General features: G+C 40.9%; 1 protein-coding gene across 1 annotated transcript in view; it reads right to left on the bottom strand.

Annotated features, from left to right (window-relative positions):
• ANO4 (anoctamin 4) overlaps window positions 1-24,456 on the bottom strand; it is a 445,798-nt gene that overhangs the window by 67,102 nt on the left and 354,240 nt on the right. The window contains exons 13-14 of the mRNA XM_077168293.1: window positions 13,620-13,726; window positions 846-901 (exon numbers count right to left, since the gene is read on the bottom strand). Coding sequence (XP_077024408.1) covers window positions 846-901; window positions 13,620-13,726 — 163 coding nt within the window. The remainder of the gene's footprint in view (window positions 1-845; window positions 902-13,619; window positions 13,727-24,456) is intronic.

Here is a 24,456-nt window from a genome sequence, read left to right as displayed (position 1 = left end):
GGAAAGAATTGCCCTTTACAGAAAGACAGGCCTGTCCCAAAGTGTTCTACTGGTAAACTGGGCATTCCTTCTCAGACAGCGGTATACTGGAGATCATTCTAACAGTAATTTCACCCTGGCCCAGCTGCGAGGGGCAGAGGGCAGGACTGTGGCATTTATCTCCATATTCTCTGTCACTCAGTGACCAGGACGAGGAGGGGCTCAAAACCATGAAATCACAGTGCTCCCTCACCCACTGTGAGGAGCATGTTCTGAAATCCCACATGGTAGAAGAATTTTGGGTTCAACAACCTGGGACCTAATGGGGAAAACAGAAGTAAGGGCAGCCCCAGTTACATTTATGGAAGAATCTGTGTGTGACAAAGACCAAGAAGTAAATAAGATGAAGACAGATGCTAACGTACTTCAAATGAGCGATGGCGAGGACAAAGCTACTAGTTTTCTTTTGTCATCCGTCGGTCAGCAGAGACTTAGCAAGCCGGCTTTCTCCCACTTTCTCAAGGAATAGCTATACATTCCTTTGTTGCAGATACTACATATTTCAAGAATATTTTCCCCTTGAGTCTGGTACCTGATGTAAATTTTCAATGGCTCTTTAATTTTATGAATCCTCTGAGTTTGGGTGGAGTGACTCTTGAGTCAAGTACTTTTGCAATTACACAAAAAGATCTATAGGATAAACTGATGCTGGAGAGACATCGTGGGGCAAGTGGGCCCTCAACAGATCCCTACAGACAAATTCATTCTGTATGTCACGCCAACCAACTCGGCTAATGCGTTCACCCCAGAAGCTGATTTCAGTAACAAGAAGTTGAAACAGAGAAGGCGATAAGGCAGGACAGTACCTCATGCAAGGGAAATGCAGCTTCATAGGAGCCATTGGTAAGCAAACGGTTCAGACCTGAAAGAACAAAAAAGTCCGATTTGAATTAGTAAGTGTGAATCCTTACAATGTTCAAGAGTAATGTAAAGGTGGTACTTTTTGGAGAAAGCATCCTAGGTCTGCAAAGCGATCTAGGTCCACTTAAGGACATGACAGTTGAGAAGAAGGCTTTGCCATCCGCTCAGAGACTGGGGTTGAGGGTGAGGAAACCCTGTTTGAAACCAGAAGCAAAACAATGAAGCACACCTAGCATGGTGCTTGGCACAGAGAAAGGACTGCATGAGAGAAATGGACCCATTTATCCCATCAAATAGGTGATACTCTGTCAGAAGCTCTTCTCTTTTTGTCCAGAAGCTTTGATATGGATGAAGCCAACTCCTCTGCACTGGACAGGGGGTGTGAGTTTAGAAAGTCCCCTGGTCCTCAGACCTCAATTCTCATCCACAAAGTGGAGGCCAGGCAGTGAGTTTAGATATGGCGATCTTTTATTTAAACAGCTGTATTGAGGTATAACTGATTTATAATAAATTGCACATATTTAAAACATGTAATTTAATAAGTGCTCACATATGTATACACCCACCAACAGCACAATCAAGACAACAAACATGCCCATCACCCACAAAGTTTGTGGGTGCTCCTGGCTGAGCTCCATTCCTCCCACATTACCCCCAAGGCAAACGGCAATCCACTTTCTGTCACTATGAGTCGGTTTACAATTTCTAGATTTTTATATAATTGAAATCATGCAGTATGCATTCATTTTTTTGTCTGATTTTTTCATCAGCATAATTATTTTGAGATTTAGCCACGTTGACGGGAATATTAATAGTTCATTCCCTTTTATTTTGCTGAGTATTATTCCATTATAGAGTATATAGCAATTTATCTATATTCCTGAAAATAGATATTTGGGCACTTTTCAGTTTTTGGCTTATTACAAATAAGGCTAATATGAACATTAGTGTAAAAATTTTTGCATGGACATATGCTTTCATTTCTTCAGGGTAAATATCTAGCAGTGGAATGGAGGGATCATATGATAGGGGTATGCTCAACTTTTTAAGAAATTGCCAAATTTTTTTCTGTAGTGGCTGTGAAATTTTACATTCTCACTGACAGTATATGTGAGTCCCAGTTCTTCCACATTCTTGCCAACATTTGTTATGATTAGTCCTTCTAATTTTAGACATGCTAATGGGTGAGTAGTAGTATTTTAATGAGGTTTTAATTTGCATTTCTAATGAAAAATGATGTTAGACATCTTCTCATGTGCTCATTTGCCATCCATATGTTTTCTCTGGTTTAAATCTTATGCCCATTAATTTATTTTAAATTGATTTTTGAATGTTCTTTATATAATCTAGATAAAATCATATGCTTTGAAAATATTTTCTGCCAGTCTGTGGCTTCTCTTTCTACTCTCTTAACAATATCTTTTTTGTTTTGCTTTGCTTTGTTTTTTTTGCATGGGCAGGCACTGGGAATCGAACCCAGGTCTCCGGCATGGCAGGTGAGAACTCTGCCACTGAGCCACCGTGGCCCGCCCAAGCCCTTGTCTTGTTCATGATCTTAGGGGAACAGCATTCAGTCTTTTACCATTATGTATAATGTCAGCCATAATTATCTAATAAATGCACTTTATGAGATTGACGGAGTTCCCTTCTGTTCTAGTCTGCTAGCTGCCGGAATGCAATATACCAGGAATGGAATGGCTTTTAAAAAGGGGAATTTAATAAGTTGCTAGTTTACAGTTCTAAGGCTGAGAAAATGTCACAATTATAACACGTCTATAGAAATGTCCAATCTAAGGCATCCAGGGGAAGATACTATGGTTCAAGAAGGCCAATGCAGTTCAGGGTTTCTCTCTCAAGTGAGAAGGCACATGGCGAACACAGTCAGGGTTTCTCTCTCCCACATGGCACCATCTGCTAGCTTTCTCTCCTGGCTTCCCTTCGTGAAACTCCCTGGGAGGCGTTTTCCTTCTTCATCCCCAAAGATTGCTGGCTGGCGGACTCTGCTTCTCGTGGCTATGTCATTCTGCTCTGCTCTCTCTGAATCGCTCATTCTCCAAAATGTTTCCTCTTTTATAGGACTCCAGAAACTAATCAAGACCCACCCAAATGGGTGGAGACACACCTCCAGCTAAACCAGGGAGATGATCATCTCCAGGGAGATGATCTAATTACAGTTCCAGACATTCAATACTGAATAGGGATTAGAAGAAACGGCTGCCTTTACAAAATGGGGTCAGGATAAAAACACGGCTTGTTTAGGGTACATATATCATTTCAGCACACCTTCTATTAGTGATTTGTTGAGTTTCATTTTGTAATCAGGAATGGATATTGGATTTTATCAAATGATTCTTCTGTGTCTACTGAGATGATCACATGGATTTTCTTTTTTAATTTGCTAATTTGGTGAATTACATCGATTGAGTTTCAAATGTCAGATTAACTTTGGGTTCCCTGGATAAATCCTACTTGATTCCTTTTATATATGGTTAGATTTGATCTGCTAAACTTTTAAAATACAATGTTCATAAACTGATATTGATTTGTAGTTTTCTTTTCTAGTAATGTCTTTGCCTGATTCTAGTTCAATACTCCCTCATAATAAATGGGGACGTGTTCTCTGCTCTTTAATTTTCTGAAGGAATTTGTGTAGAACTGGTATGACTTCTTCCTTAAATGTTTGGTAGAATTCACTAGGGAAAGCATCTCTGTCTGGAGTTTTCTTTGTGAGAAGGGTTTAAAGTCTAAATTCCATTTCTTTAATAAATATAGGGCTACTGAGGTTATCTATATCTTCTTGGGTGATTCTTGATAGTGTGTCTGTGAAGGTATTTGTTCATTTCATCTAAGTTTTTGAATTTATAGGCATAAAATTGCTCATAATTCCCTTATTATCCTTTCAATGTCTATAGTGATATCACCTCTTAGTCTAGATATTGGCAATTTTTGTTTTTTTTTTTCCCTCTTTCTCTCTTTTTGAATAGCTTGTCTAGAAGTTTATATTAGTTTTATATTGCTGTATAACAAATTACCAGAAATGTACCAATTTAAAACAAAATCTATTTATTTTCTCACGTTTATATAGGCCAGGAATGGTTTAGCCGGGTTCTCTACTCAGATTTTTACAAGGCTAAAATCAAGGTATTGCAAGATTGCATTTTCATCTGGGGGCTTGACTGGGGAAGGATCCACTTCCCAGCTTCCTCAGGTTCTAAGCAGAAGGCAGGTTCTTGCTGCTATTTCATGGCAGCTTTACTTCTTCAAAGCCAGCAGTGGAGAGAAAGTCTCTGCCGCTTCAGGTCTGAGCTGAAGGATGGCTTGAGCCCTCTTTTAAAGGGCACACTGATTTAGGTTAGGCCTTCCCAGAACAATCTCCTTTTTTATTAGGTCAAAGTCAACTGATTAAAGATCCTTAATTACATCTGTAAAATCCCTTAAACTCTGCCTTAGCCACAGGAGTGACATACCGTTGCCCTACTCTATTGGTTAGAATTAAGACAGATTGCACCCACACTCAAGGGGAGGGGACCACATGGGGCCCGATACATCAGGAGTTGCTTTAGGTTGTGTCCACCACCTAAAGGTTTATCAATTTTATTGATTTTTTTTCAAAGAACCAGCTTTTGGTTTTATTGATACTCTCTATTGTTTTTCTGTTTTCTATTTTAATTGACTTATGACCTGAATTTTGTTATTTTCTTCAGTCTGCCTGCTTTAACTTTAATTTAATTTAATTTTACTAGTTTTCTTAAGGTGGAAGGAGAGGTCACTAATTGGAACATTTCTTTTCTTATACAGGCACACAGTGCTACACATTTCCCCCAAGTATTGCTTGAGTAGCCTCACATACATTTTTGATATGATGTGTGTTCATTCTTATTCAATGCAACTTCCTTTCTAATTTCCACTTTGATTTCTTCTTTTCCCCATGAACTCAGAAGTATGACATTTGTTTTTTAGATATTTGTGAATTCCCAAGAGGCCTTCCTCCTATTGAATTCTAATTTAACTCCATCATGATCAAAGAACATTCTCTCTATGACTTGGGTTCTTTTAAATTAATTAAGTCTTCTTTTATATCCCCAAATACCGTCTGCCTTTGCAATGTTCTGTACGCACTTGCAAAAAATGAAAATTCTGCTCTGGTTAAGTGAAATGTTCTAAAAGGTCAATTAGGTCAAGTTCATTATTAACACTGTTTAGCTCTTCCATATCGTCTTGATTTTTTTGTCTACTTATTTAGCAATTATTGAGAGAGTGGTATTAAACCTCTGACTATAATTGTGGACTTGTCTATTTTTCCTTGTAGTTTTATCAGTTTTGGGCCATGTAATTTGAAGCTCTGCTGTTAAGTGCATGAACATTTAGGACTGTCATGTATATACTCTTGGTGAACTAACCTCTTGGTCATTATAAAATGTCTTGCTTTGTCCTCGTTAATATTCTTTGCTTTGAAATCTACTTTGTCTGACATTAATTGAGCCATTCCAACTTCCTTCTGACTAGTGTTATCATGTGTCTTTTTTCCATCTTTTTACTTTTAACCTATTTGTGTCTCTAAATTAAAAATATGTTTCTTGCTGGCAGCAAATAGTTGTCTCTTTTCAGTCAATATGTCAACTTCTGACTTTTAATTGGGATGGTGTCTTTAGACCATTGACATTCAATGTATTTATTGATATGTTTAGATTTAAGTGTGTTATCTATTTGCTTTCTATTTGCCAAATCTGTTTTCTCCCCCATTCTTCTTTTTACGCCTTATTTTGTGTTGTTTTTAATTCTATTTTATCTTTGTTGGCTTAGTAGCTATAATTCTTTGTTTTGTTGTTTTCGTGTTGGCTTTAGGATTTACAGTGTGCACCTTTAACTCATCACAGTCTACCTACAGCATGTACAGCCAATACTGTAGGGACATTACGACAGTATACCTCCTTTCTCCCCTCCCAGCCTTTGCACTATTGTCATGATACATTTTACTTTTAAATAACTTGTTAACTTCACAATACAGTGTCAACATTTTGTTTAAACAGTCAGTTATCTTTTAAGGAGATTATAATAATGAGAACAATATTATATAATTACTCATGTAGTTATTATTTCTGGTGTTCTTCATTTTGTTGTACAGATTCATATTTCCATTTGATATCACTACTTTTCAGCATGAAAGACTTCTTTTAGCGCATCCTATAGAAGGGGTTTTCTCATGATAAATTATTCCAGATTTTGTATGCCTGAAAAAGTTTTTATATCACCTTTGTTTTTAGAAGACATTTTCACTGGAAATAGAAGACTGGACTAACAGTTTTTTCTCTCAACATTTTAAAGATGTTATTACATTGTGTTCTCACTTGCATTGTTTCCAGTGAGTTAGCTGCTGTCACCTTCACCTTTGTTCCTTTGTAAGTAGCATGCTTGCTTCTCTGTCAGAAAGATTTTTCTCCTTATCACTGGTTTGGAGCAGATTGATCATGACGTGTGTTTGTCCGGGTTGCTTCATATTTTTTTGTGTTTAGGTTTCATTGAGCTTACTTTGATCTGCGGATTTACAGTTTTCAGCAAATTTGGGTTTTTTCAGCCATTATTCCTTCAAATATTGATGTCCATGTCTGCTATAATTTAAATATCTGTGCCAGTTTGGGGTAGGTTTTGATGGACTAATTCTTATCATGGGTCATATCTTCCTTTTTATTTGCATGCCCAGTAATCTTTGGTTGGATGTCAGACATTGCGAATTTGGGGCTCTGGATACTTTATATTCCTTTAAATATGCTTGAGCTTTGTTCTGAGATACAGGTACATTACTTGGAAAGAGTTTTATCCTTTGTGTGTGGCATTTTAGGTGTATTAGGTGGGACTAAGCAGTGCTTAGTCTAAAAACAAGTATTCCCCACTACTGAGGCAAGACTCTTCTGAGCACTTCTACTCATTTCCCATGAATTATGATATTTTCTAATATGACTGGGAATCCTTTTAGATGATTCCTTCTCTGGCCTTGAGTAGGGTCCTGGCATGTATGTGCTGTTTAGTACTCTGCTGAATACCTGAGGGGACCCTCTGCAGATATTTGAGGTTCTGTTTATGTGCAGTTCTCTGTTACTTCACCAAGCAAAAACTAGCTCCTTTGGTCTTCATGAACACTCAGCAATATATTCTCCATTCAAGGAGCCTGCTGGGTTCTTCCTCTTGTGCTCTGCCTAGAAACTATCTCAAAGAGGTAAGCTGGGGCAACCAGAGGGCTCACCTCATTTGTTTTCTGTCTTTCAGGTTGACTGTGTTCACCATGTGCCTTTCCAGGTGAGAAAGAAACTCTGACTGTGTTCACCATGTGCCTTCTCACTTGAGAGAGAAACTCTGAACTTCACTGGCCTTCTTGAACCAAGTATCTTTCCCTGAATGGATGCTTTAGATTGGACATTTCTATAGACTTGTTTTAATTGGAATATTTTCTCGGCCTCAGAACTGTAAATTAGCAACTCATTAAATTCCCCCTTTTGAAAGCCATTCCATTCCTGGTATATTGCATTCTGGCAGCTAGCAAACCAGAATGGATTTTGGTACCAGAGAGTGGGGTGCTGCTGCTGCAGATGCAAATACCAAACATGTTGGAATGGCTTTTTAAATGGATAAGGGGAAGATTCTAGAAGAGCTGTAAGAAGCTTGATAGAGAAGGCCTAGAATGCTTTGAAGAGACTGTTGGTAGAAATGTGGACTCTAAAGACACTTCTGATAAAGTCTTAGACAGAAATGCGGCATGTGTTATTATAGACTGGAAGGAAGACAAGCCTTGTTTTAAAATGGCAGATAATTTGGCAAAATTGAGCTTTGGCTGGGAGACTGATTTTAAAAGCCATGAACTTGGGTATTTAGCAGAAGAGATTTCCAAATTAAATGTGGAAAGTGTAGCCTGGTTTCTCCTCACAGCTTATAGTGAAATGTGACAGGAAAGAGATAAGCTGAGAACTGAACTCTTGGGTACAAAGAAACCAGAAATTGATGTTCTGGAAAATTCTGGGCCTCCAGAAATGGAGGCCTCAGAGAATAGTGACCTGTGTGAGGATTTAACCAAATGTGGAACCAGTCAGTCATTTCAGAGAAAGTCAGGATCGGACATGGAGTTATCCAGGAAGGATTTGTGGAAACTCCTTATGTCTGATGGGCACGACCCAAGGCTACTGCATGGAAAGCCAACGAGAGTGCTGTGGGACCTGTATAAACAGAGCCGCTGCCAGTCTGGACTGGGGGGTTCAGTGAAGGGACACAACAGAGGAAAAATAATTTCAGAGGCAAAACCATGGAGGCTGAGGTCTGAAGTTAAGCAGCCTTGGGCCAGGAGAGCGGACCCACCCAAGCCCGTGCAGAGGGTGAGTTTGCCCCGAAGGCAGAGGATGGGCAGTGGGAGAGTCATGATGCCTCAGGTCTTGGAGAAGGTGAAGCACATTCCTTGGGGTTTGGGGAGAGCCTGGCTGCCACCGCATGGAGGGGTGAGTGTGTGCCCTGGAGATGGCAGAGAGCCTGAGTGCGGCCCCAATGCTTGGAGAGGGTGGAGCCGAGAGAAAGGTAGTCTCCCCAATGTCCTCCAAGGTTGTGTTCGGAGAGGCAGGCCTCCGTGTAGGTCCTTGGAAGGGGTGGGATTGCCGCTTTCAGAAGCCCCAAAGATAAATGATTCTCAGACTTTGAAATTAAATGGACTTTGCCCTGTGGGTTTTCAAACTGTATGGGGTCCAGTGACCGCTGTGTTCCTTCTTCTGTATGGAAATGTGTATATATATCCGATGATTGTTTCTCCTTTGTATGTTGGCAGCAAACAACATATGAGTTTTCAAAGGTCCAAAGTCAGAGGATAATTTTGCCTTAAAGCAGACCATGCCTGTAACTAGCTTTGATAGGAGTCCGTATGTTTCTAACTTTGTATTTCATGTATATTATACAGAAATGGTTTAAGGATTTGTGATATTGTTATGAAATGAATGTATTTTGTATACAGGGAAAACATGTCTTTTGTAAGGTCCAGAGGGTGGAATGTGCTGGTTTGAAAGGATATATGTCCCCTAGAAAAGCCATGTTTTAATCAAAATCCCATTTCAAAAAGGTAGAATAATCCTTATTCCATACTATATGTTTGAAACTGTAATCAGATCATCTCCCTGGTTGATGTGATTTAGTCAAGAGTGGTTGTTAAACTGGATTAGGTGACGACATATCTCCACTCATTTGGGTGGATCTTGATTGGTTTACTGGAGTCCTATAAAAGAGGAAACATTTTGGAAAATGAAGGAGATTCAGAGAGAGCAGAGAATGATGCAGCACCACGAAGCAGAGTCCATGAACCAGTGACCTTTGGAGATAAAGAAGGAAAACGCCTCCTGGGGAGCGTCATGAAACAGGAAGCCAGGAGAGAAAGCTAGCAGATGACGCTGTGTTCACTATGTGCCTTTCCAGATAAGAGAGAAGCCCTGACTGTGTTCGCCATGTGCCTTCTCACTTGAGAGAGAAACCTTGATCTTCATCGGCCTTCTTGAACCAAGGTATCTTTCCCTGGATGCCTTTGATTGGACATTTCTATACTCTTGTTTTAATTGGGACATTTTCTCGGCCTTAGAATTGTAAACTAGGAACTCATTAAATTACCCCTTTTAAAAGCCATTCTGTTTCTGGTATAGTGCACTCCGGCAACTAGCAAACTAGAACACAGGTTCTTGGCTGTGAGTGTTAAGTATCTTAAAAATTGTTACTTCATACATTTTTTCCCTGTTTTCTTTTTTGTTATTTCAGATAGGAGAGTATATCTTGTGTCTGCTACTTTATGTTGGCCAGAAGTGAAAGTTTATGTGTTGATCTTTCAAATCCAGAATGACGCCACTTTCTAAAATATACCTCAAAGAGGATGATAAGACTGCTGTCTCTCAAGTGGCTTGTGAGAGGAATACTCTCTAAGCTTTAGCTCCTGATAAGAATCCAGAGTTTAGCAGAACTGGAAAATGGTACATATCCCATTGATTAAGTATTTACCGATGGAATGTAAATCAATGGTTAAGTACTTTCCATTACAGCAACACACCAACGTGTTTTGAGGTATTTGACAAATGTCTCAGAAAAGCATTTGGAATTCAAATATCCTCAGGGCCTTCTAATTTGCCTAGCATCCAAGAGGTCATCAGTAAATACCTCTGTAATGAATAAATTAATGGATGATTGATTATGTAGGAAGCTTTTACTTCCTAGAATCTCTATTAAGAATTTCACATCCTCAGTAACTTCCAAACATCCCAGATATTAGAGAAAATAAGATTCGTAGGTGCTTAATGAGAGACTCTAATGATAATGTTTATAAATTTATCATGATTTATCAAAGTTCTGCAAAGTAAGAAAGTAGCTAATATATGAATCTCTACTAACTTTCACTCTAAGTACCAATGCTGACAATACATATCAATCTCAAGAGTTATCATATGCATCCACATTGTTCAATAAATTTTTGATGAGCTATTTATTGCTCTATTTTGAAAGTAGGCTTTACTAGGTTGATTTTTCACAGTTATAATAAATTCAAACTGAAGCAGAAAACTTATATAGTGGCAGTCTGCTCTCCAAAGTAATACCCTTGTAAATGATGTCTACAAATCAGTATTTTTTTTGTTGTTGTTATCTACAGTGTTCGTTCAGGCAAGGGGCCATTTTCAGAAAAAGTTTCAAGCAGAAAGTAACATTGAATAACCTTTAATTCTATCAAGAAATTAAATTATATTCTAGCATGTTGTTTGTTTCATTTGTTAAACCAAATACAAGAATGAAACATGGGGGCAACAGGCCATTGTGGTTTTACTCCATATTTTTCAGCCTCATGCCTGATCCTGGGTTTATAATCTACTCTGTAATTGATTATTTCTTTTTAGATGCTGTTACAGTTCATTATTATCAATTTTCAAAGTATTGGGGCCCACAAATAGGATTCTCCTTATTCTCTCATCAAGTGAGAAACATTTTACAATATTACACTTTCTTGTGCTTCTTCATAACATTTAAAAATCATCGTCTCTGCTCTTCTTTTGTTTCCATCTTTATTAGCTATATAAACAGCAGATGCTTTCAGATGCAAAAACCGGCCACAATAATTGCCATATGGCCTTGTACACTGTTTGTGATTGTGTAAGGCTGCTGAGGGTGGGACATCTGATCACATTTAAAAGGTCTCCAATTTAGTTTGAAAGCCTTTACTGAACTCTTACTATATGTCAGATACTGCGCTAGCAATTATAATACAAAGACGAATCACTTGTCTTCCTCACGATTAGGGAGCTTATTTTCAGTATAGTAGTTTTCAGCTGCAGAATCTCCACGCCTGAGTGTGCTATACGAGTCGTGAGATGTGCTGCAAATAATACCAATGCTGACGAAGGTGCTGTTTTTGAGTAGCCCGCATTTTTGGAAATAATCCTGAGTGGTTACTGCCTCATAATTCACTTTCACTCACTTGCTTTCTACTATGTTCATGGTATGATGTTAGCAGAAAAAAGTATGAATAATGAATTTTTAAAACAATTTTGTTAAAAAAAGTTTTTAAAAGTATGAATTTTTAAAACAATTTGGTTAAAAGAATTATATGGGCAAATAAGGAACAAATATGGAAAAAAAATCATATTTAAATTATTTAGTACAACAAAATGTTTACAGAAGTTCTCTTTTGATGGTAAAATTTTAATAAGGTCATTTAAGTAAGCAGTTCAAGAAAAACAAAAGCTTTCCATTTGATTATCAAATAAACACACCAGAAATGACTGCCATAGGAACCCAGAAGAGGGAAGAATTCCTTGGGACTGAACAGTCAGGGAGGACTGCATGGAGGCGATGTCTGAAGAGGGACCTGTGTGTAGATGTCATGGGTGCTGGGTTCCAGCAGAGTGAAAATAACCTACACAAGGTTTAGTCTCACCCTCTGCCTGCACTGGCTCACGCTGAACATCACGTCCCAGGTGTAATTCAGATACTACTAGTAGCTGTCTCTTTCTCCCTGTTCTGTTTTAATTTATGCAGCTTGGGATCAAAGCAGTTTTGTTGGCAGCATCAGACTAGTGACTCACACTGAACCAGCACTCAACTTCTCAAGTCTGTTCCTTGCATGATGCTGTCAAAAAACATTTCTCCCACACCGTACCAGGGTAGTTGTTTTGCTGGATTTGGGTGTGGGACTTTACAAACTATTAAATGTCACCGTGTTGGATCTGGCTGCGAGTCCCAGACCACTGAGGTCTTTCAGGTCTCTGATTCAGAGGGCTAATATATCTTATGCATCCTTACAGCCTCCACCCCACCTGAAAGCTTGATGAGCAGGCCACTGGGTTATTGTCCATTATCTACCAACTGCCTCGCAGCTTCAAATCCACCTTTGCCACCTGTGCACGCACGCAGAGCTGACCCCGCAGTACTTGAGCTTTTCTGGCAGGCACAACGTGAAGCTTTGCTGGTAGAGATGCTGGAGGGACCCTGGAGAAGGCAGGGGTCCCGTGTGCTCTTCCTGCAGGCTGAGGTGGCCATCAGCACGTGGCATCTGCCCTGGTCAGCTTCTGGTCATCACTTTGGGTGATCTCAGGGTGGAGTCACCTCCCCACGAACAGCTTCCCTGCTTTCTTTCGTCAGCTTTGCCACAGCTGTGAGGCTCAGCACAGCCTGTGGACAGCTTCCCCGTTATCCTGGAGTGCAGATTCCCAGCAAATTCTGTTGGTGCAGCAGCAACTTCTCTGCCACTTAGTGGGCTGCAATGGCCTTCTTTCCAATGGGGTCTGGCTCTCAGGCCTCTGCAGGGGAGCTGGTCCTTCTGGCGTGTGTGGGGGGTGGGGGGTAGCTGCTCCCAGTATCTGTTCTTCCTCTCATCTCTCTCCTTAACCTCTACTAGCCAATCCCCTTTTTCTCCACCCCCTGTCATTTAGATAAAACTTCCCTGTTCAATTACATGTGGTTTTTGTCTTCTGATCAGACCATGCCTAATACAGGTCATTATTCAAGCTGTTGATGAAAGTCTCACTGAGACAGAGATAAGAATACAGCTACCCACCCTTGCTGATAAACAACAATCTATTAATAAGGCAGGAAATTTGTTAATGTAACATGAAAAGGTTCTCATAAAATGGCAAAATTATAAATTGGAGAAGGTTTAATGAGGTAGGTGATATGCATTTGGAGAATGACAGTTCATCTCTGTATTGGCAGCTTTCTCTGCCCAGAACACTCAACTCGATCTTCCAACACTAACTGCTCCTTATTTTTCAGGTCTCAGCTCAGATTTCACCTTAAAGTGCTCAAATGCACTCCACCTTGTATGAATCTCTCTCTGTAACATCAGCCATTCTAATTTCTTTATGTTATTCATTGTGTGTGCTTGCTTGTTTATTTTCTGCTTTTAACTTCTTTAACATAAGCTCCAGGAGAGACCAATGCCTTCCAACACCTAGAGCAGTGCCTGGCACCCATCAGTCCTCTGCACATATACATATAATTGAGAGGGTTTTTTCATGATTTTGGAAACATGAGATGGTGTGCTATTTAAAGATGTTTGAGGATGGTATTAGGATTTTACACTTATTAATTGTTCATCAAGGGAGTAGTTACAGGTTTCATAGATGGCAAGCATTTCTAGAATTGATACAAACTTCATAAAACCAAAGGCAAAAGTCCATAGTCTCTAAATACTGAAATGTAGCTTGTTATGCCAATGCAGTACTTACCTATTTTGTTTTTCCCTTCTTCATACTTTATTCTCTGTAAGATATGATGTACAATCCTACTTCTTGTGGCATTGTTGAAGAAAGTGTCTTTGTTGTGTATGATGAAGCTGCGCACACATCGAAAACACAAGGTGAAAAGTCATTAGTGGTGTGGAATCTAATAACGTTTCCTACAACTCAGTGCTGCCCAAACAGAGGTGTCTTTGCACCGGTCATGGAGGGGGTGCCTGGAACAGTCTGGCAGGGCCAGAGAAAGCCCCCGAGGCAGCAGGCTGACAAGCCTCAGCTGGAGCTCTCAGTAGTCAAAGCTTCAACGTCAATACATCAGGAAGGAGCAGGGGCTAAACAAAATTAAGAGACCTTAAAGTAAAGAGAAAGTCCAGGTCTCATTTCCTTTTCCTCAGTAAAATCTTTAAATAAACTCAATGAAAAATTCTTTTTATTTTAATCTACTCTTGTCTTCTAGGCTTCCCTTTCCCATGTCACAATAACCTGGTTTTTCTGGAATTTTAAGATCTGAAAATCTGGCTCACAAGTGAGGTTCAAGATGAGAATCTGTCCCTCTTCTCCCTCGTTCTTTCCTGAAGAGGGTCCCTCTTCTAAAACATGCACTTGGGACTGCTTTCTTTCTCACCTAGTGGCCCACTCGGCCTCAGCACCTGCTAAGGGGCCTCCCACAAGCAGCATGACACTGGGGTCTCCAAGACTGGTCCCACCCTCCCGAGAGGGTCTCCAGGTGACGGCAGAGCTTCCAGGCTCACTGGGGAACAAAGCCACCCAACACAGCATGAAGTGGCCATGCCCTACCTTCTCAGGAAGGTGGTAAAGGATAGATCATTAATTAGAGAGATTGGAGGTGTAACTGCTTCATAGACTGTAAATTTTATTAACTCATCAAGCTCTGATGGACACCTCCTGAGAGCTGGACACTGGGTAGGGATATAACTGCTGCCAGCCATTGCCCCCAAGTCATCTCAGAAGTCACCTCCTCCAGGAAGCCCCCCTTCAACTGCTCTCCTGCCTCCAAAGGTGTTCAGCACTTCCTCCTCAGTGCCATCTCCTATCCTGGAGGTATATCAGTTTATCGATCATTCTGAATTGCCATTTATTTGATTGTGCTCATTCAGCAAATGATGACTAAGGTCAGTGTGTCAGCTGGTTATGCAGTTGTAAATGAAACAGAAAAAATCCTTGCCCTTGAACAGCTTACAGTCTAGAGGGGGAGGATGTACCACAAAGGGAAATGAACATGACTGTGTGACAAAGAGAAGACTGGACCTACTTTTCTATACCTTTCCTCCCACACAATACTGAGTGCCTTGGGGACAAAAGGCTGAATTATAACACTTTTCTGTAGCTCCAGGATGCAGCAAGTGGCTGGCACACAGAATGGGTGTGGGGGATGGTTGTGGGATTTATGGTGGACAACTTGCTATAAAATTTTTTTCTTAAAGATGGAATTTCAAGGTAGTTCAAATGGTGGAGGAAGAGAAAAAAACTGGGCTAAAGGAAACATGATGCAGGGCTGGGGTATGGTTTGCAAACAGGATTGGGAAATTAAGTTTGGGATAACAGATACAGGAGAGAAAGGCCAGAAATAAGAAGACAAAATGTAAATCACGTGACCTGATTCCTTGGAAAAGTATTTTCCTCTAAGTTTTACTTGAATTTTGTTACAGAGTACTGTTCTCAGAAAAAACTAATTTGACATGGTGGATGAGAGATAAATGTTAGGTAGGTGAACAAGGAAGCTGTAGTGTTTATCTTATATTTTCTCCAGGATTTTCTGAAAACATTTTTATGGCATCAAGGAGGAAGAAGGTAAAACCGAGAATTACATCAGATATGGTCCCTTTTATTTTATCCTCCTCTGTTTTTTCACCTTATTTGAGACAGACCATTGCATTTTAATGCCAAATAAAGATGTCATAAAGAAATAGATGACAAATAAAAAAGGCTATTTTGACTCACAATTTCAGATAATATCTGAAAGCTGATAAGTACAATCACGCTTGACAAGACAATTCAGGGCTAAAAGCCCATCTCCCTCCTCTATTAAATGGTTTTCTGCTTCCTTCTCTTTTTATAGCACCACATTACATTTTGCAAGATCCTATAATAGTTCTGTACCATCAAAACCAGAGATGAGCTTTAAGGTTTTGTTTCCTTCTTTCTGGGTTGTACCAGGAGATACTGCAGCGGGAACAAACATACAGCCCACGAGGCAGGCACTATTCTAAGCACTCTAGATATACTAACTCATTTGGTCCTTATAGCAGCCTACGAGTTAAGTACTTAACTAGTCCCATTTCAGAGCTGAATAGCCAGAGAGGATAAATTACTTGGTCAACGTCACTCAACTAAACAAGCAGAGCCAGGATTTGAACTCAAGTAGTTCCCATCTCTTCTGGGGGTCAGTCCAGGAATTTCTCTCCCTGGCATGCCCTCCTTGCCTTCACCATCCTTTTAGTCTGAGCTTGAGCCACATGGCCCTCTTCGTGGTCCCCCACTCACCCCATCCCTACAGTGTGTCTTGTATCACCTCTGCCTTCCCTTAAGACCGAAGTCAGTCAGATTTCAGTCTCAACCCTGGCTTTGTTACAAGGTGGTGTTGTGGCCAACATGCAGCCTCTCTGGGTCTTAGTGTCTTCCCCTGTGAAATGCGGATGACACTGAAATCACTCTTGTGGGGTTTTTTTTGTAGAATTAGGTGAGATGACGCCACTGAACCAAGGGTTTGGCATTTACTAAGCTCTCAGAGTTAGCAGTCCTCATTGCTATCACTTCTACTCTGTCTTTCTGGAATTGTCTGGTTTCTCTGAATGAGCTTCTTGAGGGCAGGGAAGGCCATGTCCACCTCTGTATCCCAGCACCTGCCCAGGGCTCGGGCCATAAAGGTGGCTCAGATGAGATGAGCAGGAGACCACCAGCTAAGGTTGGCGGGCGATGGGACAAAATCTCACCTCCTGGATCTTGGCTTGCTTCTCAGAGATCTTTCTACCCACCCATCTCTTCCAAATAGCAGCTGAACCATTCCTTCCACTCTGTCCATCTCAGGAACTTCTTGTGGGATGCTGGGGCCATTCTCACCATCTCTGCAGTGCTCCAAAGCGGTGGGCATGAGAAGGAGCAATGATGATTCTCTACGTCATGTTTTTCAAGTTTTTCTTAGCTACAAGCAACTTTCTGCAAATGAAATCAATCTCTCTCTCTCTCACATACACACATATACATATACACACACATACACGGTGTTAGCTGAACCCATTCTGTAGACGTGAGGCTGAAGGCTCAGTCTCTGAGGCTTCAGGGCTGCACACAGGCTTACAGAGTCGTCCCTCCTCTCAGACACTGCTGGTGGGACAGTAAACTGGTACAAACTCTATGAGGGCCATTTGATGAGGCCTGTCAAAATTATGCATATATCTTTCTCATATCTCTTCTGACCCAGCAGCTCTTCTAGATATTTACTCTACAAATTCATGTACATGCAAAGCGACAGATGTGTAAGAACCTTCGTTGTGGTGTGGGCCAAAATAGCAAAATTCTGGCTATAGCTGTTTATTCAGTGGGGAACAGAATAAAGAAATTGTGGTACAACTCCTTAATGGAATACTCTGCAGCTGTAAACAGATCAAAGGTGCTCAGTACAGATTAAAAAAAAAATCCTCCAGAAACTACAGGGAAAAAGAAGGTCAAAGTAGCTGCCCAGCGGCTAACGTTAGAGAGGAAAACACGTCTGTGTGTCTGTGATGTCCCTGCCTATGGATGTACCAACAGACACTCCTGCACATTCACAGAATGGCTCTGACTTTCCAGAGACATCCGGAGACGCCGGCTGCCGCTGGGGGAGGAGAACTAGGTGGTGAGGGCCAGGAGCTTCAATGGATGCACACTCAGGAAATTTTTACCACGTGAATGCACTACCTACGAAAAACTGTAATTTTTTTTAAAAAATTAAAAAAGGAAAATGCAACTTCTGTTCTAGATATTGTTCTCACTTTGGCCCTGAGGGGGTGAGAAGGGGAACTGCTGCATTAGTTGAGGGTCAAGCAGTGATCGAGGCTCTGAACAGGCATCTTCTCCTCCGCCCCTGGAGGGATGAGGTCACCAGCCCAAGGCCTGGCAGCCAGCAGTGATGGGGAGGCATCAGGGAGCATCCGCCTCGTTCCCAGTCTTCCAGTTGGTTTGCGTCTGCCCAGGTGCATGCGTGTGAGAGGGGCTTTCTGGATTTCTCCATCACGCCCTCTGAGAAAGGAGGGCCTGGCTGATACGACCACTAAGGAAAGGACAGACCTGAGCCTCTGGTTTCCTCTCTAGGGACCTGGGCTTCCGGCTCCCACCAGAGGTGAGAAGCCCTGGACTTCCATTTGGGGGAGGGATTCCAATTTATTCTCTGAATAAACTGGAGCAAATGCCCAGATGGAATCAGTGGCTGCTACGTGCGTCCTGTTGCGCTGCTTCCTGAATGGAGTGTCTTCTGCAGTTATCCTGCCCCCCTCACACCACTGTATGCCGAGCATGTGGGGAGCAGAGGCTTTGCATTCTTGGGTCACAGTCTCTGTTCAAGAAAAGCCACACCCGAGGAGCTGTACCCAAAACTCCTCATTCCCAAAAGGACCCGATGTGAAACATGAGACATCAGCTTGTGCTTCAAGCTGATGCTACAATTGGGATGAGACTCCTGGGGCTCCTGGGATGGGTATGGGTTTCTTTTCTATGCGGGAGAAGTGAATAAATATGGCCAGGGGGCCAGACTTAGGGTAGAGTGCAAAGAATGGCTACAATTCTTCCCACCCTGGACATACTCCCTTCGTGATGTAAATTTCTAGTTCTTCTCATCAGGAAATCGAGTACCTCTGGCCATTTCTTGAAAATGGCTGGCCTCGAGGCAGCCTTTATCCCACAGAAGGTGGTCAAAAGTGATTGGGGAGACTTCTGAGCCTAAGTGCAGGCTCTGCAGCTTCCATCCCCCCCTGAAGGTAAGAGGTCGTAGGCATGGGACACCCACCAACCCCGGACCTGTGAGGGGCACTCCTGGGCACTAGCCAGCCCTGTTGACCGAAAAGATGAGTGTAGCCAGTAGGTGCTCTCAGTTAAACCAGCAAAAGAGCTGCCCAGCAAAACCTAGCCCAAATCGCTAAAGCAAACGAATCATGGGCAAGTGAATTAACATTTGTTGTTAAAAGTTTTACAATGGAGTGTCATGTAGCAATAAATCACCTATACGCCAGTATTTTCTGATGGCTGAAGTTGCATTATTTCACAAGACACAAAGCAAAGTGAAGGTTAATGCCTCAAAAACAAGTATTTCAGGAAACTTTCTTAATTAGATTTTCAAATAGAGATTTCTTTTTTAACAAGGAGAAGCAAAGGTGATACAGTTAACTGTCACTTAAATTATGTCCTCAAATTAATGAAAACCTAAGTAGGAACAAAGCAACCAATTAATTTTTTTTATGTGACAAGGCCTATTTTGAGAATATTCTTGGCTTCAGGCTACCACAGTGCAATAACTAATTTCTTAATAAGTATACTTATTACTGGTAAAAGGATGAGAAATTTATCAGGACAAGTATATAATGATTACACTTTTGACTGTTTAGTAAAGATTTTCAAGGCTCTTTTAAATATTAAGTTGATAAGCCACTGAAATATAAAACAATGGGGGAATTTTTTTTATTCAAATGGTCTTTTCTAATAGTATCTCATGAGATCATCTCTGCTCTCTTAGCATTAAAAACAAATTAAGAAATACTTGTTCTTGAGACTTCCAGGCAAAGACAGAAAATTAAACACTAATATCCAATTTTATGCTCTTTCAAAATCCCACTAAAACAATAGCAACATGCACGTAGTTTAGAAAAAGAAACCCGCAAGGAACAAAAAGAGCAGAAAATAAAAGCCATAAAGCTTTGGGATTCGAAAGACATACAGACAAGGGGTAACAGAGAGAAAGCTGAATCCTAACCAGCTCTGGGGAAAACCCAAGAGCAGTCGTATTTACACTACAGAATCCCATGACCTCTAGACATGTGGCTAGTGATGATGCCAAAATGAATACTTGCTGACAGCTGCTTAGGAAGTATTTAGATCCTCAAACACTCACCCCAGACTCTGTACTCTAGGAGAAGACTAGAGAACTTTCCCCACAGGGTAATGTGCTCTATCTGAGCTGCGAGACATCAGACACAGAAAACTAGGGAGGTCGAGCAATGCTCTCACATGAAGCTGAGCCAGCCACGTATTCACTCGGCCTCGGGAACACCAGCAGCCAGGCTGTGACCTTCCAGGCCAGGAGACCAGCAGATCTAATCCACCTAACGTGAGAGGCCCAGAGGTGGTGAGCAGGAGACACCACAGTGAGATGATGCAGTGATTTCCCTACAGCGAGGCCCACGCTGACTGACTCTGTTATTATTAGGAAATGACTACTGCATTTCCTACTCTTAAATATGGGCAAAGATTATTAGATGCCTGGGGAAATAAACTAACACAAAAGATAGAGATTAATATCAAGAGACAAATATAAAGAAAGACAAATTAGAGGAAATTAGACTGTACAAACCTGATGAAAACATTTAAAAAATCACTATTATGCTCCAAGAGTTAAGATATTTTCAGTGTGAATAAAAAGCTCAAATTGTGATTATAAAAAGCCAGAACACTATGAAAATAAAACAGCTCTTAGAAATTGAAAAATATATGATAAAAGGAATTAAAATTTCAATAGGCATTTGAAAATAAGTTGAGGAAATCTTCCAGGGTAAATCATAGAGGTTAACAAAAAGGAAAGGAAGGATGAAGACTTTAGAGGATCTACCACAAAAATCCAAGATCAGAAAAAAAAAAGGAATGTAGAAGGAGAGAAAAGGCATGAAATCATCCACAAAATTCAAGAACTATTTGAGAAAATTTCTGTGGACTTAAGATCAAGAATATCCAGATTAAAAAGGTCCAGTGGCTGAACATTAAAACAGGGCAACATCAAGATGCATTACTGTTCTAGTTTGCTAGCTGCTGGAATGCAACACACCAGAGATGGATTGGCTTTTAATAAAAGGGGATTTATTTCATTAGTTCTTCAGAGGGAAGGCAGCTAACTTTCAATGAGGTTCCTTCTTACATGGGAAGGCACAGGGTGATCTCTGCTGGTCTTCTCTCCAGGCCTCTGGGTTCCAACAACTTTCCCCAGGGTGATTCCTTTCTGCATCTCCAAAGGCCTGGGCTGAGCTGCGAGTGCTGAGATGAGGTGTGCTGAGCTGCTTGGACTGTGCTATGCTGACCTCTCTCATTTAAGCACCAGCCAATTAAGTCAAACTTCATTCACTGCAGCAGGCACGCCTCCTGGCCGAATGCAGATGTAATCAGCAACAGATGAGGTTCACATAACATTGGCTCATGTCCACAGCAACAGAACTAGGTGCCTTCACCTGGCCAAGTTGACACCTGAATATAACTACCACAATTACTATAACATTTCAGAACACTGGGGACAAAGAGAAGATCATGTAAGCTTTCACAGAAGAGAAAACAAGTTTCATAAAGAAAGTTAGAAATTGGAATGGTTTTAAAGTTCTCAGCAGCAACACTAAATTTTAGAAATCAAAGGAGTAAAGTCTTCAAAATTCTGAGGGTAAAAGATTTTGGCCAGATATTAAATTCTGTATCTAGCAAAAGTCTCACAACACTTACCTCCCATATACTCCTTCTATCAGGAAGCTACTACCGGAGGACACCCCAGCAAAATCAGCGTGTAAACCAAAAGAGTGGAATAAATAAAATCTAGGGAGCGGAAAATCCAACACAGGTGAGAAACAAAAGGATTTCCTGGAATGTTTGAAAAGGAAGCTCCCAGGATGATATTTTGTACCAGGAATGGAAGGCATGAAGTTCAGGTTATAAAATTCAAGACAGGTTTCCTCAAGAAGATGAAATTAATTGCATATCTCATAGTCTGGAGATCTTGAAATTTAGACAGTTGGCAGAGGTTAAGGTAGAATTAGTGGTAAGTACATGGAAAATTGAAATCAAGAGAATGGTCAACTCCAGTTCTATCAAAAGAGGTAAAGGAAATCATATTGTACTACACGACTGAGCTCCAAGTAGCATTTTACAGTGATGATAACGTAAACACTGACATACATTATAAAATGTAATTAAATTATGCTATCACTACCTCAAAGTGATAAAGGATTGGTATCTATCATGGTGAGAATTGGTGGGCAGAAAAAGTGAAATCTTTATTCTTCGAGGCGGGGAGTTGACAGATAGTGCTAAAACTGAAAAGTCACAACAAAAGCGTGTTAGATTTGTGGCAATTACCAAAAGCATCACCTGAAAGTGGTAAAAGTGGTTGCACCTTGGGAGGGGAAAGAGAAAGTATTGGGGAAGGATGTGGGGTTGCTGCTTTTCAACACAAAATGTGCAGCACTATTGGACTCCTTCAGTAATGAGTATGAATACATTTAATTTATTTAAAAGATGGTAGAGAAAGAAGGAAGTTTTAAGTAAAATTATTTGTCAAAAGATAGCCACGTTTAAAAAAATGGAATTCTTTTTAAAAATAAAGCATGTACTTCAAGAAATAAAGCTGGAATCTTCATAGTAATTTCTATTGCTTTTAGGGCTTAGCATTTCATGCGCTGGATTAGACACAGTATTGCTGATACTCCAACCTGAAGATGGGCTTTATGGGGGAAAATGACACATGGAGCGATAGGATTTACTTTTCATGAGCCCAACAACTTGTAAACATGTCTTCCAGCTTGCAATATTTGCAAAAAATCTCTAATTTTTTCTTCCCCCAAATGCGTCTGGGTAATATCTTACTGATGGGAACAACATCTTAAAGGAATATGATGCTTATTTTATTGGTTAGAGATAAAACAAACCTGGGCCAGAGTCTTGGCTTTGCCAAGCATTAAGTACTTGAATTTAGGAAAGTAAGGTCTCTGAAAGCCTCATCTCTCAGGTCTCCTACTGTGCTGGATTGGGGCTGTTCTGCACCCAAGAAAAGGCCACACTCTTAATCCATCCGTGTGGGGGCAGAACTATTGTGGATGGGGCCTTCTGGCTAGATTGTTTCCCTGGAGATGTGACCTGGTCCACTCAAGGTGCACTTTAATCCTTTACTGGGGTCCTTTATGAGAGGATAAAAGACAGAAAAGCTGAGCGAACCTGAAGAGAGACATGCCAGAGATGCAAGCAAGGACCCGCAGACATAGAAAGAGCTGGAACCTGAGTGCAAAGGACCTGGAGAGAAGGACCAGCAGATGCCAGCCATGTGACAGGGCCCCAGATGCCAGTGGCCTTTCCTGAGGGAAGGTATCATCCTTTTGATACCTTCATCTGGACGTTTCCATGGATTTAGGACTGTAGATTTGTAAACTTATAAATCCCCTTTGTAAAAGCCAACCCATTTCTGGTGTATTGCATTCTGGCAGCTTTAGCAAACAGAAACACCTTTCAAATAGAAGCTGCAACAAGACCCACCTCAGGGGATGCTGGTGGAACGATACAGTGCACCCAGGGTCATCGTGCTCGTAAGCGGTAGTTTATGCTTTTTATTGTATTTTAGCTCTCTGCTTCTTTTTCTAAGGATTACCTCTCCTCATAGTTGTAATTGGTCTAAATGTGAAGGTCTTACTATTTTGAAATCAGACCTTGGAAATATTTTAACTAAATATTTTAAGATACACAAAAAGGCAATGAGAATGATAAACACCTACATACCCATACTCTAACTTAAGGAATTTATAAAAAAAAAAAAAGAAAACATAAAAATGGTTACAAATACCATCATAGCCCTCCGAGCGAGCCTCTCCCCTCACCCCAGTCTGTACCCACCCCCCACCCCCAGCCCAGGGGTAACCACATTCAGGAATCTGTCATCTATAGCACCAAAAGCACATGTATTCTTAAAATCACAGTATTGGAGTACATGTTCTTCAACTTTATAGAAATGGCAGCATGCTGCACCTAGTCTTTTGCAGCGTGCTTTGTTAGCTCAATCGCACTGCCGTAAGGATCTTGTCCGGTCTCACCCCTGCTGTTTGGGACACTGCCGTATGAAGGCACTACTGATCATTTGTTCATTCTCCTGCCGGTGTTATTTAGGCTATTCCCAATTTTCATGGTTCCATACCATGCTGCGGTGAACATTCTGTAAAATGCACACGTGTGCTTGTCAAGAAGCACACACTTAAGAGTGGCATTTTTGGATCTAAGGGCACATGTATTATTTGGACAGGTCTTAAGACAGAAGCGACAGTCACATCTGGGAGCCTAACTGACCCACGAGTCACAACACAATGTGAAATGATCGCCGGTGACATCTATTGTAATTAATTTGACACTAATAATGTCCAGTATCTAAAATTGGAAATGATTTTCTTCTTATAAACTGGAATGGATTTGAGGTCTCTTTGCAACAGCATCAATTTACCCCCCTGTATTCTAATGTGCTTTCTAGAAAAAGGGGAAACACAATGTGCCATATAAGTAAACATTACTATAGGAAAAAATGGGAGGTGGGCAGCAATCCGGATACTGCCAGGGAAAGAGAAGGAGGCAGGAAGGGAAGGAAAGGAGAAGAGAGAAGCAAACGCTGTAGGACAGAGGGGAAAGGAGGGACAGGGGAAAAAGTGGGGGATCATTCATGACTGGTCCCAACCCTAAACCATCTCTACCTTAAGAGTAGAGGGTGAAGGCTGAGACCCATAACTCATATGTATTAAAATCATCCATCTATTTATGGAGGCTCCACTAACATCATTACTAACAACAGGCAGCATTTACGAACACTTACCATAGGCACTTATGTAAATTGGGTTGT

Source organism: Tamandua tetradactyla, chromosome 7 (assembly GCF_023851605.1).
Source record: "Tamandua tetradactyla isolate mTamTet1 chromosome 7, mTamTet1.pri, whole genome shotgun sequence".
Taxonomy (NCBI): Eukaryota; Metazoa; Chordata; class Mammalia; order Pilosa; family Myrmecophagidae; genus Tamandua; species Tamandua tetradactyla.
The sequence above is the reverse complement of the archived record's forward strand: the minus strand, read 5'-3'. Positions and strand labels throughout refer to the sequence as shown.